General features: G+C 53.7%; 1 protein-coding gene across 1 annotated transcript; it reads left to right on the plus strand.

Annotated features, from left to right (window-relative positions):
- The first annotated feature begins 15,187 nt into the window (after positions 1 to 15,187).
- GPRIN1 (G protein regulated inducer of neurite outgrowth 1) lies at positions 15,188 to 20,588 on the plus strand. The gene is made up of 2 exons (XM_042959739.1): positions 15,188 to 15,252; positions 16,558 to 20,588. Exon 2 carries the CDS (start codon positions 16,724 to 16,726, stop codon positions 19,610 to 19,612), a length of 2,889 nt encoding a protein of 962 aa, XP_042815673.1. The 5' UTR covers positions 15,188 to 15,252; positions 16,558 to 16,723; the 3' UTR covers positions 19,613 to 20,588.
- Positions 20,589 to 20,603: the final 15 nt, after the last annotated feature.

Below are 20,603 nucleotides of genomic sequence, written 5' to 3' on the forward strand. Positions count from 1 at the left end.
GCGCGCACGAGCAGACACGCGTGCACACACACTGATCGGCACGTGCAGACTCGCGCTCGCACTCAGTCACACGCGCGCCGCAGAGGAGCCCTCGGAAACCAGCAGCGCGGGCACTGAAAGACCCCGCTTGGGCGGGAGCAGAGCGTTTACAGGTGCATCCCGCAGCGCACACCTGACTAACACAGAAAAACCCACCCAAGGGTAAGGGGAATGGCAGTTGCCCCAGAAGGAGGCAGAGCTCGGGCAACCGATGTTCTATCCCTCCTGGAAAGGCATCTGAAGGTTTTCGGCTTCGGCTGAGGTGGGCGAAGGTACGCAGAAAGCTGGGAGGCCGGCCAGGAGCCCTGAGAGGATCAGGATCGGCACTAGAGGGCCCCCAACACCGTCTAGGTGTGGGGAAGAAGGGGGCGGAGACGCCGCGGTGAGGCGCAAAGGCTCGGCCTCCGGCAGGGGAAGGCGCTGTTCTGATTGGCATAGAAGCGCCAGCTGAGGCTCCGCCCCCACCGGTGCAGCGCTGCGGCCTCTTTTGCCGCAGTGGCTCTCTAAACCTGGCTCGAACGGAGGCCCCGCCCCCGCCCTTGCGGAAGCCCCGCTTTGCTTTGCCGCAGGGGCCCCTAACCTGGTCTGCGCAAGACGTCACCCCCTTTTCTCCCGGATGCGACCTCCTTTCCGACTTTAGCCCTGCCTCGCCCTTTAGACCCCGGGGCTGGTAGGAGCTTGCTCTATTTAATCAACTCCTAGGTGTTAGCGCTTCGTCTTTCCCTGAGTCGTTGGGGCCTGGAGATGGTGCCAGGGCCGCGTAGGCCTTGAAAGCTGCAAGAGACCCGTCCGTTCGGGTCACCTTGGCCTGCAGTATGCGAGCCATGATTTCCGGAAGTAGGAGGCAGCTGGCAGACGTGTGCGTAGGGAGAACAAACCGGTGGGCTCAAGATTCTCTGATTCAACGTGTGGGTGCCAGGATCTCAGATCCCTTTTGACTGAATTAAGATACTATTTACAAACTCATAGTTTGCAGGGATTGCAGATCGTGGCCTTCACGTTAACCTTGGCCTGTGGAGATGTTTAATGTGCTGGCACAAGGTTTAAAGGTTTCTCATTTGATTCCAGTTAATGACAGTCCCTTTCCCTCCCTATTGTATTCATCTCATCCACTTCACTCATTTTAATGAACTACCTGGCTGGTAAAGAATGTAAGTTTGCCACCTCTTTTCCAGCTACCATCACCTGATCCCCATTTTTAGATGCTAAAATCAGGTACACCATCTGGCTTATGGGGAGGTTTATTCTTCCTTCCTGAGTGCCAAGCCACGCAGCTGGTTTTCTGAACCTGGTTTTCTGCTCAGAGACCAATGTTGTCATCTGACAGGGTCACTTTAAATGCATTCCAGGCACAGGCCCAGATGCATCAGTGGAAGATACCAGCCCTGTGTCAGAGGGCAGTCCTGACTGTGGGTACACACGTGAGAGGACACCGCTGATGGGTTCCTCCCTTATGAAGGGATGGAACCATTTCTCAAGTGCCCAGTATGTCCCCAGCATCCAACACTTGTCTCCATTATTTTACTTGAAACCATCCTCAAGGATTCCTTGTTATTTTAAAGCCAAGTTTATGGATGAGAGAATGGAGGCCAGACAGGCAAAGTTACCTGTCCTAGGTCATATTTCTGGGAAGTGGCAAAGTCCACATTCAGCCCCAAGCCTGAGTCCAAAGCTCACCTCCTTTGGAATTTTCCAAAACGACTTTCTCTGGGGGAGACAAAAAAACACCAACAATAGGGAAACATGGAGGCAGCCACAGAGCAGAAATAACAGACACTTGTGCAATTTCATGGAGCCCGAAGTGAGATGAAAGGGGTTGAGCTGTGTGGGCACACTTACCTATGTGATGCAGGTGTATCTGCGTCTACACGTGTACATGGATGTTGCTTGAGTGTGTCATGTGTGATTATTTAGTCGTTCAACAATGCCTGCTCTGTTCTTAGAAGTGAGGGGCTGCAGGTCGATGCCTTGAGAGAGCTCACATCCTCTGGATCCACGAATACTTGGAATAAGATAATTTTGAGTTTTATGACAAACATAAAACAGAGTGATGTGATAGGATCTGACAAGGAGGGGTTGGTGACCAGTGTAAAATTGGGGTGGTCAAGTCAGGCATCTGAGGTGAGGTTAGAGCTGAAACCTTAATGAAAAGGAGGTTGGCATGGGAAGAGCTGGGGAGCAAGGGGCCACCTCTCTGTTGGCCAGCCCCGCCTCACCTGACCCACTCCTTCCCTTCCTTTGCCAGTGCTCTTTCTTCTGCCTGGACAGTTCCACCTCTACCTGTTGAAATCCTTCCCTCCTCTGATCTTAGTCCGTAGCCCTCCAACCAGAAGTGATTTATTTCTCCTCATCACCCCTGTGCCACCCAGCTGTGCACAGAGAACCCACACCCCACACCGCACCCATATTAGCACTCAGAGGGTCTTTGCTGGCTGGCTAATCTGAAAATTGCCCTCTTCCCCCGATGAAGAGCTGGGGGCTGTCCTGGTGTTCCCACCATTCGCCTGTCTCCCTCCCGGTCTCCCCACCCCCATCCCTAGTAATGTGGTTCCACAGCTTTCTCTGGAACTTTATTTTTGTTTTCTCCCTTCCCTATTTATAGCTCTCTCCCCTCCGAACCATCCCTGCATCCATCCTGTTGCCTAGAAACTGGCTCTGGGCTGAGGGTGGGGGAAGGCCAGGCCCGAGCCCAGGCAGGGGGGAAGGAAGAGCTGTCACCCACTCCCCCTCTCAGCACCGCCCCCAGGCTCCCAGAAAGCCACTCCGCCCTCTGCCCAGCACCCACAGCTGTTTTATAAAAGATAAATCAAAATGTAAAAAAACAACAGCTTTTATGAAGTCCTTCACAGCCTCTAAAGGGCATGATGCGTGTGATTTCATTTCTGCCTCTCAATAGCCTACCCTGCCAGAGGCCTGCACCCATTTCTTCAGATGAGGAAACTGAGGCTTTGGTAAGCAAAGGACCCACAGCTGAAGTCTTCTCAGTAGAAACTCCGCAGCTCTGGATTTTTTAGACTTGGGATATTGTCCTGAAACACTGAAAAGAAAAATTTTTAAGTATTAAAAAAATAACATGATCCATGAATTGCAGAGGGTAGAGAAAAATGTCATGATCCTGCTGCACACTAAGCAATCGATCATGCCTCTGCCATGACCTCCACAATGCCCCCTCCCAAGCCACTCCACCATGCCCCTTTCGATGCCCCAACAATGGTTTCACCATGCCTCCCCCCATGGGCCCACTATGCCACCTCGCAGTCCCCCTACCATGTTCCTACCATGCCCCACAATGCCCAGCTGTAGCTCATCTCTGGCCCTAACACTTATCTTCCACAGATTGGACCAGGAAGCCTGAGCTTGGCTCCTGGCTCTGTCATTTCACCAAGCGGGGTGACCCTGGATAGTTCGTGGAACCTCTTTGAGCTTCAGGGTGCTCAGCTCAAAAGTAAGGATACTAATTTCCACCATGGCACTAATAAGAGAATTAAATGAGATACTGATGAAAAAGTGCTTTGCAGACTGTGGATTGCTGAAACATGTGAGTGATCAATTAGAATAATAAATATTGGGGCACCTGGGTGGCTCAGTCAATTAAGCATCCGACTTTAGCTCAGGTCATGATCTCATGCTTTGTGAGCTCAAGCCCTGCATTGGGATCTGTGCTGACAGCTCAGAGCCTGGAACCTGCTTCAGATTCTGTGTCTCCCTCTCTCTCTGACTCTCCTGCTTGCACTCTGACTCTCTCTCTCTCTCTCTCTCAAAAATAAACAAACATTAAAAACAATTTTTTTAAGTTTAGAATAGTAAATAGTGTTATTGTTGTTATCATCAGGGCCAAGAGATGGGGCAGGGGAACCAAAGTGGGCCCTGGGATCAGAGAGGGAGCCCACAGCCTGTGTCCAGGAAGAAGGGCCTCTTTTCCTGGAAGAATGCAGGACAAGGGTGGAGACCACCTGAGAGCACCTGCAAACCACTGAGCAGTGGAGGACGGAGCCCCAGGTGCCTGATTCCTCTTTCTTTCTCAAGTGCCCCTGTTCCCTGTCCCTATCCCCTGCTTCCCCTTCTTCCTGTCCCCCATCCCAAGGCCCACTTCTGCCTTCAAAACAAGCACTCTGGGCAGAATGGGGAAGAGGCCTGCCAAGGAGCAGCTGGGCCATGATTCAGCCTGAGTCACCCATCCAAATCCCAGGGCCGCCCCCAGCTGGGCCAGGGCCTGCAGCTGCCAGGGGAAGGGGGCTGGGCAGAGGGAGGGAGGGAGGGGCCTATGTGGGCAGTGGACTGTGCTCAGAGGTGCCTAGTCCAGGAGCTTTCATGAATATAGGGCAGTGCTGTGAGGGCCCGGGTGTGATGCATATGAAGAGGTGGGGTGGGGAGGTGACCCCATAGACATCTATTTGGGCTGACTGAAGAGGTAAGGTTTTCGTCTGTGTGTGTGTGTGTGTGTGTGTGTGTGCTTGCCTGCACATTCATGGGGTGTCACATGTATATCTGACTAAATGAAGAAGGGCTAATAGTGTGGGCAGAAGTTTGGCTCCCAGCTCTGTCACTTTCTAGCTGTGTGACCCTGGCAAGTTACTTAATCTCTCTGAACTTCTGTTTCCTCACTTATGAAATAGGAATAATAATATCAATCTGAGATGGTTTTCCTTAAGTGGTTTTTAAAATGTTTATTCATTGGGGCACCTGGGTAACTCAGTCAGTTAAGCATCCAACATCTGACTTCGGCTCACGTCATGATTTCATGGTTCGTGAGTTGGAGCCCCGTATCAGGCTCTCTGCTGTCAGTGCAGAGCCTGCTTCAGATCCTCTCTGCCCCTCTCCTGCTCATGTTCTCTCTCTCTCTCTCTCTCTCTCTCTCTCTCTCTCCCTCCAAAAATAAATAAACATTAAAAAAATAAAATGTTTATTTATTTTGAGAGAGAGAGAGAGAGAGAGAGAGCATGGGCGCAAGTGGTGGGGGTAGAGAGAGAGAGAGAAAGACAATCCCAAGTAGGCTCTGCACTGTCAGCGCAGAGCCCAACACGGGGCTCAATCTCACAAACCGTGAAATCATGACCAAAGCCAAAATCAAGAGTCAGATGCCTAACCAACTAAGCCGCCCAGCACCCCCACTTAAGTATTAAACGTAATAAGATGATGACTGTAAAACATTTAGGCAGCCAGTGAATGGTACAATACTACCACCACCATCATCATCTAGCGTATATTGGATTATACAGTGCTTGCATGAGGATGGACACGTATCTGAGTGTTTGTATTCCTGTGTGTCTGTACAAGCCCAGGTGGGTAGGGGATCTGGATGAGTGTTTCTTACAGGACTGAGTGAATGTGTAGTGTATGTGTGTGTGTGTGTGTGTGTGTGTGTGTGTGTGTGTGTCTGAAGCAAAGATAAGAACTCTTCAGAAAGTGGGTTTATATGGCACTGTCTGCCATATGATCCCCCCCCCCCCATATCACACCTTCCCCAGAGGCCATGATTTGCTGAAATTCAGCCTAGACCACGACGAGCGCTCAGGCAAAGGAACTGAGAAACTGCGGATGCTGCTGTATTGGGAATCTCACTTTCTCGAAAGCCTTTAACCTCAAGCAGATCTGGAATAGGCGTGAAAGGGGGACTGTGTTTGATGGAGTGGCTATGAACATGAGAGAGCACGAGGGGTACGTGTGTGTGCGCGCATGGAGTTGGGGGTTGGCTGCCGTCTCTGCTCTGGTACAGGCTGCTTGTCTCCATGGCGCCTGTTGCCACACACGCTTGCTTTTCAGAAAGTCACTGGGATTGTTTATTCCGCCCCCAGCCTGGGCGCCAGCCAAGGAGCTGCAGGCACTTGTTTATCTTCTGGTGCGTACGAGCGTGTGTGGCTTCCCAGCAGCAAACCAACCCGAGGTACGTGCGCACACACACTCACACGGGTGTGGTGACCATGTTAGTTTTTACAGGATGAGCCCAAACCCCAGGATGAGTCATAACCCAGGCCCAGGCAGATTCACTCCACATAGGGACGAAGATGACCCCTCAGCAGCTCTAGGTAGACAACACACCAATTTAGCAGCCCCCAAAGCTCCAGGCAAATGTGAGAGCCAGTTGCTCTGGCTGTGGTCCCTGTGCTCTGGCCCCAACCCCAGAACTAATCACTGTGCAGTGGTTGGCCAGGCCTAGGTCACTGCCCACTCCTAAAGCTGGCAGTGAGGCCCGTCCTACCCCACCACATGGGCTGGAGCGGGAAGGTGGTTCCCCAAGGCAAATGGAGGTGCTGTGGTCAGAAAAGGGTGCACAGAGCTGGGCCTGCCATAACCCTTGCATCTACCATGAGTGTTACACTATGCTTAGTGCTTGGTGGTTTTATTTCTCCCTATATCCTCTTCAGAGGTTGGAGAGCTGACGTACATAGGATGATGTTGAGGCTCAGACAGACTTCAATCAAGGCTACATAGCTAGTAGCCGTCAGAGTCAGGATCTGAACCCACACTGCCTACTTCTATGCGCTTTTTGAGCTCTCACTCTGTCTTAGCAAGTGTTTTATTTTGTTGTCTGGAAATTTTCATTTTTAAGCATGTTTATATCAATAAGTTTGCATGGAACAAAAGTGGTTGGAGAGTGTGACAAAGGGCACAGGTGGAAAGAGGCCCTGACTGTGCCCATGTAGCAGACACAGCTGGATCTCTGACCACATGCCTTCAGATGCCCTTACAATTTCTGTACCCGCCAGCTAGACTCCCAACAGGTGGTACCTGAATCTTTGTCAAAAATCTGCCCCTGGGTTTTGGAACCCACTTTATCCACATGTACTGTGGGCCAGAAGTGCCTGGGAATTAACACACAGCTCCACGGGTTGGCCCTTCATCAATGTCTGCCAGGTGCTGGGATATAAATACACCAGCTCCTCTGCCTTCAGCCACAGGAATTCTGAGGTGTACATTTACCCCATTTTCTAAAACTTCCTGTAGGATTAAGCTTCAGCCACCCACTGGGGTAGCTGGCTTAATAACCACCTCTTATTGGATGCCTTCCCCTCCTGGGTCACCTTTCCACTGCCCTGCTGGTGTCCCTACACCTCCCCAATAAACCACATTCCCTCAATCTTCATCTCAGGGTCTGTGAGCTGCCCCAGGACTCTGGATCCCATCCTCTTCTTCCATCCTGAGCATCTGGGCCTAGTCATTATGCTCTCCCTTCCTGGCATCTTTCCTTTCCCTCACTACTGGCCTCTCTCATCAGAATTCAAATGCCTCCAAATCTCCTCAACTTAACCTCCTATCCCACTCTAGAGATTATGATATTGCCTGTCTCCCTTCAAGCCCAAATTTTCTGAGAGAGTCATCTACTTGCTCTCTCTACTTCTTTACTCCAATTTATACATCAGTTCCCCCACCCCAAGTCTGCCTTCCACCCCCACCGCTCCACTCACTGTGCTTTCATTAAATTTCCATTACCCTCTTTGCAAGTCCAGAGATCGCCTCTCAGGCTATATCTTGTCTTCCTGATACAGTTGACCGTACCTTCCTTCTGTAACATTCTCTTCCCTTAGCTTCTGAGACATCATTATCCTGAGTTTCTTCTGGTTTATCAGACTACTATTTCTCATTTTTCTTTGCAGTCTTTTCCTAGCTGGTACCTTAATGTTGGCATTCCTCAGGGTGGATGTGGGGCCCTTGTCTCACCTTATTTGGTCTATACCCTTCCTTCACATACTGACACCCCTCTTGTGACTTCCGTCACCAGAAACCTGGTCTGTTTCCAGCCTGGACTACTCCAGATCTCAGGTTTGGATTCAGATGTCTCAGCACGGCCACCCCACATTCTTTCCCAGGGCTCATCGGTATCTGTCCTCCATCCAGTCATCTCTGCAAGGCAGAACTTCAGAGAAGCAGCAGAATCCTCTCTCCCCTCACAGCCACAACCATCCATGACCAAGGCCTATTGGCTTTACCCCTAAATAGGTATCAAACCTGTCCCCTCATCCATCCCAACAAGCAGTGCCATGGTTCAGGCATCATCATCTCTCACGTGGACAACTTCACGGCTTCCTCACTCATGCCCTGGTTCTACTCCTATCCACCCTCACCCTGCCCCAGGGGGACTTTTTAGGTCACAGGTTGGTTCTTGCCACTTTTCGTGTTTTATAAACCTCCCCAAGACTCGATGTCTTCATCCGTATCATGGGGCTGATAATGTTTACCTGGGAGGATTGTAGAGGGAATAAAATGAAACGATGGATGTAGAATAGGGTTTGTAAACTGTGAAGCGAAGTGCTTTTGTGGGCATGAATGAGCAATTTTCAGGGCCTGAAACGTTAGGAAGCAGCCCTTGTGTGGTTGTTGTCCGTGGTGCTGAACACTGGTCCTGTACCCTGAGGTTTTCTGCTTCTCCGGGATGTTGGCTGAAAACGCCGGTTGGATAGACCTTCTTCTTTTAGCACCTGGATTTTAAAAATGATTTTAAAAAAGATAACGGTGATTTACGGTTCACTAGGTAAGCGGGAGGAATAGAAACTAGGGGTTTAGTGTGAGGTTTCAGGAGTTAGCTCCGCCATTAACTAGGTGTGTGAACCCAGACAATTAACCCATCACTATCTCAGGCTTCTTATCTGAAAAATGGGAATATAATATATAAGTATTGTTCCTAAGTGATTGGAAATTGAAATTATATGACACCTGTAACAAAAACTTAGAACGGTGTCTACTCCTAAATAAGCGTTACATTAACGTTAGTTGTCACCATTTTTAATAGGTGGTTTCAAGGTGCAGGTGAGAAGGTTTTATCACCTCTCGGCAATTGCAGAATTATTTGTTCTCCTCTGGGAAGTCAAAGAGGAGGGGACTATCTCCTCTTTCTGAGGAGAAACGTCAAGAAGGCCTCATGTCCTTGGCAATTCATATTCATCTGGAAGCCCCTGAACAGCTACTTCAGGTTCCTTCATCTTTCCAAGACTACTGTGAGATGATTAATGTTGGTCCCATTTTATAGATTGGGAAACTGAGGCTCAAAAAGGTGAAACTTGCTCAAGGGTACCCAGAGGGAAGAGAACCGAGCTTGCACAGACCAGAGAGTGGGCGGGCACTCTGGCTGGGGAGGCCCGTAGCGAGGGAATCAAGGCGCCTCCCTCCGACCCTACTCGTGTAGCCTCAACTCGTGGGAGCGTGGGCGGCGGCGAGACAAAGGGGCAGGGGCGGGGCGCGGTGCGGGGAGAGACGGCCGGAAGTGCGGCCAAGGCGGAGGCGGGAAATTTCCGCGCAGGTGGATTTCGGAGATCGCGCCGACCCGGGTCCCTTTCCAGGCGCTGCGTGTCTTTGGACAAATGGCTTTCCCTCTCTGAGTCCCAATTTCCTCCTCGGTAATACAAGTAGAGGGTGTTCGCGGGGCTGGATTGAGTGAAACCTGACGAGCAGCGCGCCCCGCCCTCAATACGCGCGGCAAATGGACAGTCGCTCCGCCCCTCAGTCTCCCTGTCTGTGAAATGGGAACCCGGTCGAGAGGGGCGGGGAACCCAGGAGCCCGGGAACCTCGGTGAGGAGCGAGGGGCTAAGGGCACCCCTCCCTCTCTCCGGCCTCCGAGTCCTCGCCGGCACCGCCCCCTCCCGGCTTCGGAGACCGCTAGTCGGCCAGCGCGCATGCCCGGGGCGGGGCGCTGGGCGGGAGCGCGGAGCCGGCGCGGGGGACGGCGGCGCGGAGTCCGCGGGTCCGCCCGCCAGCCCCGCCGGAGGCAGCCGAGGCCGCTCGGGCGGCGGCGGCAGCGGCAGCGGCAGCGGCTGGAGCTGGAGTGCAGCGCGCCAAGGAGACGAGCGGTGGCACAGCAGGGTAGGTGCCGAGCCCGCACCTGCTGCCCGCTATGGGCGGGCGGCAGCGACCCCATTCCTCTGCCCGCGGCCGCCCCAGAGCCGCTGTCCAGGGTCCTGGAACCACCTGGGTGGCGGGGCTCGCGCACCGTGCGAGGCGTGTGCCCAGCGTGCGCCGGTGTGTGTGTGCGCGCGCGGCCGGGGGCGGCGGGTGTCCATTTCCAGGCTCCTCGCAGGGGTGGGGCGGGGCGGGGGCGGGTCCCGCAGCCTGGGGCCCGGCGCTCGAGGGACCTTGAGGGCCAACCCTCCCTGTGTGTAGGACCCGGACCCTGCGCCCGGCCTCGCCGCGTGCGGCCGCATTGTTCGACAGGGTTGTGCGGGAGGGGGCGCTTCCCGCCACCGCGGGGAAGGGGGTCCACCCGCGTTGATTCATATGCCCCCTGGAGCGAGCTCTGTGCTCGAGTGGCTCCACTGAAACCACCGGCACTACTGAGCACACTCGCTGTCGCACACTCAGTATGGCATACACTCTGGGGCACCATCACACACCCCATTACACACTCACCGCGTTCATACATGGGCATCCCACTCCCGGGTGAGGCCACGATCTTCTCTCTCTCTCTCTCTCTCTCTCTCTCTCACACACACACACGCACACACACACACACACACACACACACACACTATGGCCCTTGGTCATTCCATCCTACTCATACACACGGCCACCTGTGCACCCACCCAGTACACTAAGTGGGAGCCTTGCGTATATACCCAGGCATAGCTACGCATTCACACCAGCCATTGCCTATCACAGAACACCCAACTCAACAATAGTCCCTTATCACAACACACTCACAGCCACCCTGCTCTGACCTGCTTCTGCCCATTCTCATTTGCTCATGGTATCCCTCACGTACACCTAGACCCTGGAGTAGGCTGTGCACACACTCCCTCTCCCACACTCTCCATATCTTAGCTTGCTGCCCATCCCCTGCACTCACTCAGCCCAAGTATGTGCACCCCTGATTGTCCACTCTTGCCCTCTTGTGGATGAACGGATGGATGGTCTGGGTCCATTTCTGGAAAAAGGTATGGCTATCACCCTTTGCTAGACTCTTTCTCCCCTACGGCCCTAGGCAGGAAGCTTTGCTGCTCCAAGGATACTAGGAGACAAGGGGCGGAGAGGGTGAGGGGCAGCAGACCCAGATTGTCAGACACACACACAGGCATACACTCACACCTTCTGGAGTACTGCAAGCCTTTGTTGGTCTCATCACCATGGGAGGAGGTGTTTGCAGGTGCCTGGCAGCCCTTGCTTCATATAGAGAAGAAGGAACGGACTGGCCAGGTCTCTGGGCTGGAAGAAGAATTCACAGGGGCTCCCCTGCCCAAGCACCTGTGCCTACAGCCAGGCCAGCTCTCCATGAGTGAGACCCTGAGGCCATGTGGCCACACGTGTGTACACCCACAGGGTCCAAGTGGCCCCCACAAGACATAAATACATAGGCCATTCTGCACATACAAGTTGCATGTATACACACGCAAGCTTTTCTTGAGCAGAATGCAGGAGCCAGGTCCTGCCTCTCCAGGCTGGCTTAAGCTGGCATAGACATCCATAAGCAGTCTGCATGCTCCTCTGCATGCGAGGTGAGCTGGCCCACACACCTAGGGAATCATTTCAATCTTCTACCTCAGTCAGGCCACATAAGTGTGCAGGCTTATCTGCTCATCTTGGTGGGCGTGTGTCTGTTGGGACATGCTTCCTCAGGTCCAAGGGATCAGGAGGACCCTTGGCCTGACCCCAAAAAGCAGAAAGGGACTTTAAGAGCCAAGCGTCAGTGTCCAAAATCTTAGCTGATACAAGCAGGAAGAACCCAGGATTTGGGTTGAGACACAACAGGCTCTGAACTACAGCCCCCGGCACCAGCTGTGTGCCCTTGGTCAAGTCTTTTTTCCCTTTGACTTCAGTGTCTTCATCTGTGAAATGGGATGATAATGCCCCCCCACCCCCCGCCATGAGATCGTTGTGGAGTCTAGATGACAAAATAAGCCTGAGAGTGCTGGGCCCAGGGCTGAGCACACAGTGGGGAAAGTGATGGAGCTGGGTTCCAGTGAGAGGGTAGGGCATAAGGAGGGGGTTAGGGACCTGGGCTGCCTCTTGGAGAAGTGGCTTGAGGATACTGAGGCTCCATCAAGAGCCAGGAAGCACCCGGTAGAACTGTGAGCAGCAGAGCCTCTGAGAATGGTGTCTTGGCAGATCTTAAACCCAGGGCTGGGCCAGCGATTCTAGATATAACTACATCCCTTCCCCCACTTCACAGACTGAGGCCCAGACTGGAAATATTCACTCAAATTCATGGAGCAAGTCAGTGACCAAACTGGCACCTGACGCCACATCTTTCTAATGCCCTGACCAGGCTCTTTGTCCCTACCCCAGACCTTCTAGCATGTCAGAAAACAGCAAGCTGGGAACTGAGAAGCCAAACTCTTCCGGGGGGTGGGGGGGCGGGTGGCGCTTTCAGAAGAGGCGTGTTACCCACTGGGCCATGCCTGCCTCTCAGTGTCCACTTCTGGAAAATAAGAACACAGCACCTGCCTGGAAGGTGTATGGGGCCTGCGCATAGTAAACATACTACAGGCTTGATGTGTGTGAGGTCATCTCCCACCCTTCTCAGCATCTAGGTCAAGTGTCAAAAGTCAGGTGGCTAGAGGCCAAGGGGATAGCCTACATGAGAAGCTGGCTACAAGAAAAACCTTCAATGATCAATAGTAATGGGCAGCCAGCTTCAGTGCCCAGGACCCCATAGGGAAGGGTGGAGATTGTGGCTCGTTGGAGAGTGCACCCCCATCCAAGAAGGCAGCCACTGCTTGGCTCCAGCTGACTGTTGGCATGCAGGAAGCATGCTCAGATTGCCAAATTCTAGTTTTCTAAGAGAATCTGGAAATCTGATTTTGCACATGAAATCTTACAATTTTCAAATGTCGACCAGTTAATTCCTTTAAAAATTTCTTCTTAGCACTCTGGGTCAAACAAGCAGGTCTGAGGGCGAGATTTTGCCAGTTTGTGCCCCTGCTGTAGCCACCTCCCTCCCCCCGCCCCGTCCCCTGCCCCCTCCTGGGAGCACAGCTGGGCTCTGACAGGCTGAGTAGATAAAAACAGGCCTTCCGTGTACACAGCCCAGCCCCAAAGTGAGCAGAGCCCCGCACGCCCCTCATCTTCTCTAATCCTCACAACAGCCCTGTGGGAGCAGGGGAGGCCTTGTCAGGGTCCCCAGTGAGGAGAAGGGACATGCCTGTGCTCATAGAGTTGCTAAGTAGGGAACTGCTTCCTTCTGCTCCCCTTCGAACTTCACTCCAGCCGCTCCAGACTTTGTATGGCTACTTCAGATGCTGCCCCCAAACCAAGTGCCCCACTGTTGTCTACAAGATGGCCCCTACCCCAGGGTCCCCATTTTGGTGATGACCCTCATCCGCCCAAGTCCCATAAGCCCAAAGTCTGGGGGACACAGTGGTGAATGGTCTCAGCTGTGTCCCCATTCAGGGACTCGAGGTCTAAGCAGAGACCTAGAGGTATAAATGGCACATAACGTGTGTCTGGCTAGGGGAAGAAGAAGAGGCCATAGGAACTCCAAGGAAGCTAGTGGACAAAGAAAGCTCACTGGAGGAGGAGGTGTTTGAACGGGGGCCTGAAGGTTTAATGAGAGCCAGGCAAGAAGGTGTGCAGAGGCTGAGATGCGAGAGACTGTGAAGCCATGGATAAGCCCAGAGAGGTCGTGGTGCATGTGTGTGTGTGTTTGTACACACTTTGGGGAAGTGCATACTGAAAGATAAAGCTTAGTGGGTTAGTAACTACACAGGGGCTTGGAAGCACATTATAGAATTGGACTCAACCCTAAAAGTAATAGGGAGTCACTAAGGTTTCTTTTTTTCCCCCATTTTTAAAAAGAGTGATATGTGCACACATAACCAAAATGTCATGAATCACAAAGGGGCATAGGAAAGAAAGAAAGAAAGAAAGAAAGAAAGAAAGAAAGAAAGAAAGAAAGAAAGAAAGAAAGAAAGAAAGAAAAGAAAAGAAAAAAAAGAGTCTCTTCCACCTCTGGATCCCTGGTCTCACTTCCCAGAGGCAATTGCTACTAAATTTCATGGGTTTCCTTCCAGAAATTTTCTTTTTATAAATAAACCCATATATGTGTATCTGACCCTTTTTGTATCTGCATGCATGGGGTCCCACTAGCCAGGCTGTCCCTGGATTTTTTCACTTAATTTATCTTGGGCATCCTTCTTCATCACTCCGTACACTCTGACAGCTGTGGGGGCTCCGTGTGGCTGTCTCATATTTCATGAATTAGCTTCTTGGTTTTCTTCTTGTCACCAACCGTGTTCTCTTGCACCCTCGGTGCACCACCGATCCTTCCTCATGACCATGCCTGGAGGTGGGCTTGCTGACCTAAATGCCAAGTGCACTGTAAACTTTGATGGGAATTGACAAATATCTTTCCAAAAAGATTACAACCAGTTTACTTTCCCAGCAAGAACAAAGACGGGTTGGAGCCAATGAGCTGCATAGTTGGACCAACATATTAGAAAGATCATTCAGTCCTTCATTTAACAAATATTCATAGGGAGCTACTTGCTTACTCTATGCCAATCATTGTTCTCGACCCTGAGGGTATATCCATAAACATGACAACGTTCCCATCCTCCTGGAGCTGACATTTTAATGGGAGAGACAAACCACAAGTAATAAAGAACTGTATGTAATATGTCAGATGGTGACAGGTACTGTGAAGGAAACTGAGCAAGACAAGGGCGACGGAGAGTTCCACAGTGCTGGGGACTATGGGTCAGGGAAGGTCCCAGGAAGGCGACCATGAAGATATTGGGAGAGAAGCCCTTCCAGGCAGAGGAAACAGCCAGTGCAAAAGCCCCAAGGCAGCGGGTGTCCAACGATCAGCAAGGCAGCCGGTGTGGCTGAAGCAGCATAATTGAAAGTAGTAGGGGGGCACCTGGGTGGCTCAGTCGGTTGAGCATCCAACTCTTCATTTTGGCTCAGGTCATGATCTCACGGTTTCGTGAGTTTGGGCCCCACATCGGGGTCTGTGCTGGCAGCTCGGAGCTTGCTTGGAATTCTCTTTCTCTCTTCTTCTTCTTTCTCTGCCCCGCCCTCGCTCATGCTGGCTCTGTCCTCTCAAAATAAATAAAAACTTTTAAAAATTAAGAAAAAAAAAGTAGTAGGAGACAAGGCCAAGATCAGTGATGGGGCCAGAAGATGCAGGGACATGTAAGGAGTTTACTTTTACTTCACACAGGATGGGGAGACACTACATGGTTCTGAGCAGAAGAGGGATGATCTGCCTTGGATCTTGCTAAGATCCCTCCAGCTGCTGTGTTGAGAATGAACTGTTCGGAGCAAAGGAAAAAGCCAGAATAATCCAGGTGGGAGATAGTGTGAGTTTAGCTTAGGAGATATTCTGGATATATTCTGAAGGGAGATCCATTATGTTTTGCTGATGGATGGGATGTGGGGTGTGTGAGAAAAGTCAAGGGTGACTCTAGGGCTTTTGGCCCGAGCATTAGTGAGGTGGCTTTGGGAAAGATGGCAGGCAGAGCAGGTTTGGGGGGAACCCAGTGCCCTGCTCACTCTGGCTGCTGATATGTAGTGGGATGGAGTTGCTCACAGATCCAGCTGCCTGCCAGATCCTCTCCCTGGATGTCCCCCAGACACCACACTCTCAGCTTGTCTAAAACACAACTCTGTTTTCCCCCAGATCTCCTGCCTCACACACACACCCCCACCCTGGCCAGAATCCTGAGGGTCGCCCCTACTGTCACCTCCTACAGCTGGCTGGCTCTTGTCAGTTTTCCCCAAGATTGCTCAATTCTGCCAACTCTCTATCCCTGGGACCTTTACTGTACCAGCTCTCATCTAGATTATTGCAGAGAAGGGCTGGGTGGAATGAATGAAGAATTGGAAGGATGAGAGATTAAAGAATGATTGGCTAACCCCTCTCCTCCAGCCTCCACCCCAGAGCAGTCTTTGAAAGCACACATTTCAGACTATGTCCCTCAACGATAAACCATTCACGTCTCCCCAGGGCCTACACAGACCCAAACTGGTGGGCTACAGACGTGTTTTGTTTGACCCACATAGTGTTGTTTTTCTTTTTTAACCTTGAATTAGGGTATTTTACGTTAAACTTCTGGATTTCCTGCTGCTCACTGATACTACCAGGATGTACTTCTCCAAAGCAGTCCTTGGCTGGTGGAGTAGTGGCCCCCACTTCAGACAGGGCATGCACTCTCTGGTTTGTCCCTTTCCCCACCATTTCCTATTGTTTTCTACCCAGCCTGCTCCCCTCACTTAAATTACCTGCCTGGCCCCTATGGCATCAGAGTTTGTGACTCATGGTCTGGAAGACAAAAGCGTAACTTCTAGGTAGCATGCTGCACGGGGTGGGCTGACGAGGTAGATGAAGGGTGCATGCTGCATGGGTGATGGTAGATAAGCTGAAAAGTTAGTTGCGAAGGGCCTTGAATGCCATTTTAAGAAGTCTGACCTTTATCCAGAGGGCCACTGGGAGCAGAGAAGCAGGGGAGTGATATGGTGGGACAGGAGTGGACCAGATGGGGGCAGAGAACCCAGAGGAGGCCCAGCTGCTAGAAGACAGGTGGGAAGGAGAATATAGAGACTCCTCCCCACTAGGTCGTCCTGAGTCTGAGTCTGTTTTCTCTGTGTTTCAGAACCAGATAGCAGCCTGGGGCACAGGTATGGTCACGAGGGCAGTTGGGCAGTGCTGAAGACCCAGCCTGGCTCCAGCTTCTTTGAAAGAACTCCAGCCCCCCAGCACCTCAGCCCACAGCCCTCCGCTGCCCACAGGATGGGAGCCTGGGGGCTGGGAACCCAGCCATGAGGGACTCCTGCCCCTCTCAGCAAAAGGCCAGCCCTGCACTCCTGAGGCACACCCCTACCCAAAGCCCAGGCATGGACTCTAGACACAGCAGCCCCATTGGGGCTGGGGAAGGGGCCTCCTGTTCTGAGGGCCCTGGCAGGAGCTTGGCCTGCCCCTCCCTGACCTGCATCCCTCCCCAGGAGGCAGCCACCAAGGAGACATTGGGGGCACATGGAGCCTTGATCTCAGGGACACAAGAAACCACCTTCTCTGGGAAGCCAGACCCTGTGTCCTCAGTGAACACTGATCTCTCATCCTTGGAGAATAGAAATCCTGTGTTTTTAGAGAAGATGGATTCCAAGTCTTCAAAGCAGGCAGATTCCACTTCCATGGGAGAGGAAGATGCTGGGCCCTTGAGAAAGGCAGAATCCATGTTTATAGTAAAAACAGAGCCCACAGTCTTGGGAAAAGGGGATCCTGTGGCTCCTAGAAGGATGGATCCTGTGACCCCAAGAAAGGAGGATCCTGGATCCTTGGGAAAGGTAGATCCTGTGTGTTCTGACAAGGTGGATACAGTGTCCCCAGGGCAGGAGGATCCTGTATCTGCTACCAAAGTGGATCCTGAGTTCCCAAGAAAGGAGGAGCCCAGGTATTCAGGAAAAGAGCTTCCTGTGGCCTCAAAAGAGGTGGCTTCTGCATCTGTGAGAAAGGCAGATCTTGTGTCCTTGAGAAAGAGGGATCCTGGGCCCTCAAGAAAGATGGATCCTGTGTCCTTGCTAAACGCAGATTCTGCATCTTCAGAAAAGACAGATCCTGGGTCTTTGGGAACACTGACTCCAGGGTCATCAGGCAAAACTGAGCCTGTATCCCCTGGAATAGTAGCTCTGGGGTCTTCAGGAAGGATGGATCCTACTCGCTTGGGGATGACAGATCCTGCATCTATTGGAAATACAGAAATTGTGTCCCCCACAAAAGAGGACCCTCAGTTCCTGGGGAAGGTGGATCCTGCCTCCTCAGGAAAGGAAGATTCCATGTCGACGAGAGTGATAAAAACTATGTCTGCTGGGCAGATGGGTCCTGTATTTTCAGGAAAGATGGAACCCGCATCTTTGAAAAATATGGATCCTGTGTCTTCAGGCAGGGTGGGACCGGTTTCTTTGGGGAAGGTGGAGCCTGTGTCCTCAGGAAAGCCAGAGCCCTTGTCTCCCGGGCAGGCAGAGCCAATGTCCATGGGAAAGACAGAGACCGTATCATCACAAAAGGAGGACTCAGTATCCTCCACAAAGGTGGACCCCATTTCTCTGGGAAATACAAAAACAGCATCTTCTGGAAAAGTGAACCCTGAATTGAAAGGAAGAATAGACCCAGTGCCCTCAGGTCCAGAGACTCCCAAATTCGTGGGGACAGCAGGACTCTCATCCTCTGTAAAAGGCGAGGCAGTGACTGGGGGGGAAGCAGATCCACTGTCCTCAGAGAAGGCAGGTCCTATGGCCTCTGGAATGGTGGGTCCCACAGCCTCAGGGAAGGCTGATCCCCTGGCCTTGGGCAAGGCAGACACTGTGAACAGAGGGAAGGCAGAAACTATTCCCCCTGGGGAACTGGACTCCGTGTCTTCAGGAAAAGTGGACCCCATGACTCTAGAAAAAACTGTCCTGGCATCCTTGGGAAAAGCAGAAACTGTGCCAGAGGAAAAGGTGGATCCTGTGCCTCCAGAAAAGGGGAATCCTATGAACTCTGTGAAGGTGGATCCCCGGGCCTCGGGGAAGGCAGAACCCAAGTCTGAGGGCAAAGCAGAAACAAAGCCCCTTGGGCAGGAGGGCCCTGCGGAAAAAGCAGAGGCTGCATCTCTGCAGAAGGAAAAGCCACTGGCTTTGGAGAAAGGGGAGCCGGAATCCTCAGGAAAAGCAGACCCTATTGCCTCTGGGAAAGTGGAGCCTGCGGTCCTGGGGAAGGCCGACGCTCCAAGCAAAGCAGAGCCCTCATCCTCCGGGAAGTTGGGCTCCCTGCCTCTGGAGAAGGCGGAGGCCTCCTCTTCCAGGCAGTCAGATGGCAAACCCTGCGGCCCAGGCGCTTCTCCCGCGGGTGCCGGTAGCGGCGGAGGCCTCCTGGAGCCAGCGCCAGCGCCCAGCACAGCGGTCTCCAGCCCAGGCCAGAAAGACCCGATGGTCGCCGGGACCGAGAGAAGCCCCGGCCCAGAGGCCGCAGGGCCCCCGGTGGGGCCACGGACTCGCGACAACTTCACTAAGGCGCCGTCGTGGGAGGCCAGCGCCCCGCCGCCGCGCGAGGACGCGGGCACGCAGGCGGGCGCACAGGCCTGCGTGTCGGTGGCCGTGAGCCCCATGTCTCCGCAGGACGGCGCGGGCGGCCCGGCCTTCAGCTTCCAGGCGGCGCCTCGCGCGCCCAGCCCCGCGCCCAGGCCGCCCTCGCGCCGGGACGCGGGCCTGCAGGTGTCGCTGGGCGCCGCCGAGACGCGCTCGGTGGCCACCGGGCCCATGACGCCGCAGGCAGCCGCGCCGCCCGCCGCGCCGCCCGCCTTCCCCGAAGTGCGGGTGCGGCCCGGCTCCGCACTGGCAGCCGCCGTGGCGCCCCAGGAGGCGGCCGAGCCCGTGCGCGACGTGAGCTGGGACGAAAAGGGCATGACGTGGGAGGTGTACGGCGCCGCCATGGAGGTGGAGGTGCTGGGCATGGCCATCCAGAAGCATCTGGAGCGACAGATCGAGGAGCACGGCCGCCAAGGGGCGCCCGCGCCGCCGCCCGCCGCCCGTCCGGGCCCCGGCCGTGCGGGCTCCGTGCGCGCCGCGCCCCCAGAGGGTCCCGCCAAGCGCCCGCCTGGCCTCTTCCGCGCGCTGCTGCAGAGTGTGCGCCGCCCGCGGTGCTGCTCCCGAGCCGGACCCACGGCCGAGTGATCTCCTCCCCTTTCGTACGCCCGGGTTTCCAACCTTTTCAGGTTCCCTTCTTGACCCCAAGCTCCTAGAAGGGATCCCTTAGACGGGCGGGAGGCCCCCGAGGGGTGGGCAGCCTCTAGGGCCTTCTCATCCTTTTCTTTCCAGCCTCCTCCCCCGCCAGCCACACAAATGAACCCTCGCTACCCAGCCCCCTCGTGGTCATGAGACCACGAACCCAGCCCTGACACCCACCCTCCTGTCCCCTTACAGCTCTCAGCTCCACTCCCTCCGGGTCACGCTGGGTGACCTCGGGGCCCTGCTCAGCAGGCCCAGCCCTGAGAGCTGAGGCAGGCTCCTGAGATGTCCAGATTGGTAGGCTGAAGTCATCAGTGGCCGCCCGGTCCCCAGAACAGGAGAGACTGTACAAAAGCTCCAAGTGTGCAAGGATTGGTGTGTGAGGTCCCTGAGTGTGCAAGGCTCCAAATGTGAGGCCCCTGGAAGAGCGTGAGTGTGTGTCCATGCAGTGGGCTGGCCCCCATGGCCCCGGGCATGTCTTGCATGCTGGTAGTCATCCCCAATTCCTGTCTCCCTTTCACCTGGCCCCATCCCCAGCCCTATCTCCACCCTCACTGGACACTTGTTCACAATTCCTGACAGGGGGAAGGCAGCTGCAGGGGTGCCCCTGGGGGGCACAGTTCTAAGAGTCTCAGAAAGGTCAGAGGCTCTCAGACAGGTCTGGGAATCACAGACAGAAGCTCATGGAAGGTCTTGGGTCCCAGGCAGCCTGACAGCTGGTCTTGGGAATTGGGGGCAGGACGGAGAGCTCATTCTACCATCCCAGTTGTCCTCTCCAGGCTGCCCTCTCCCACCCCTCGTCCCCCCTGTGCTGTGAGCCCCACGAGTCCCTTGTGATCACTCAATACCCGTTTCCCCCCACCCCTCCAGCCACAGTTTTTGGCTACAAACTGTCACAATATACATTGGTAATAAAAATTTCCCCCAACTGTTGTCA

Source organism: Panthera tigris, chromosome A1, assembly GCF_018350195.1.
Source record: "Panthera tigris isolate Pti1 chromosome A1, P.tigris_Pti1_mat1.1, whole genome shotgun sequence".
NCBI lineage: Eukaryota > Metazoa > Chordata > Mammalia > Carnivora > Felidae > Panthera > Panthera tigris.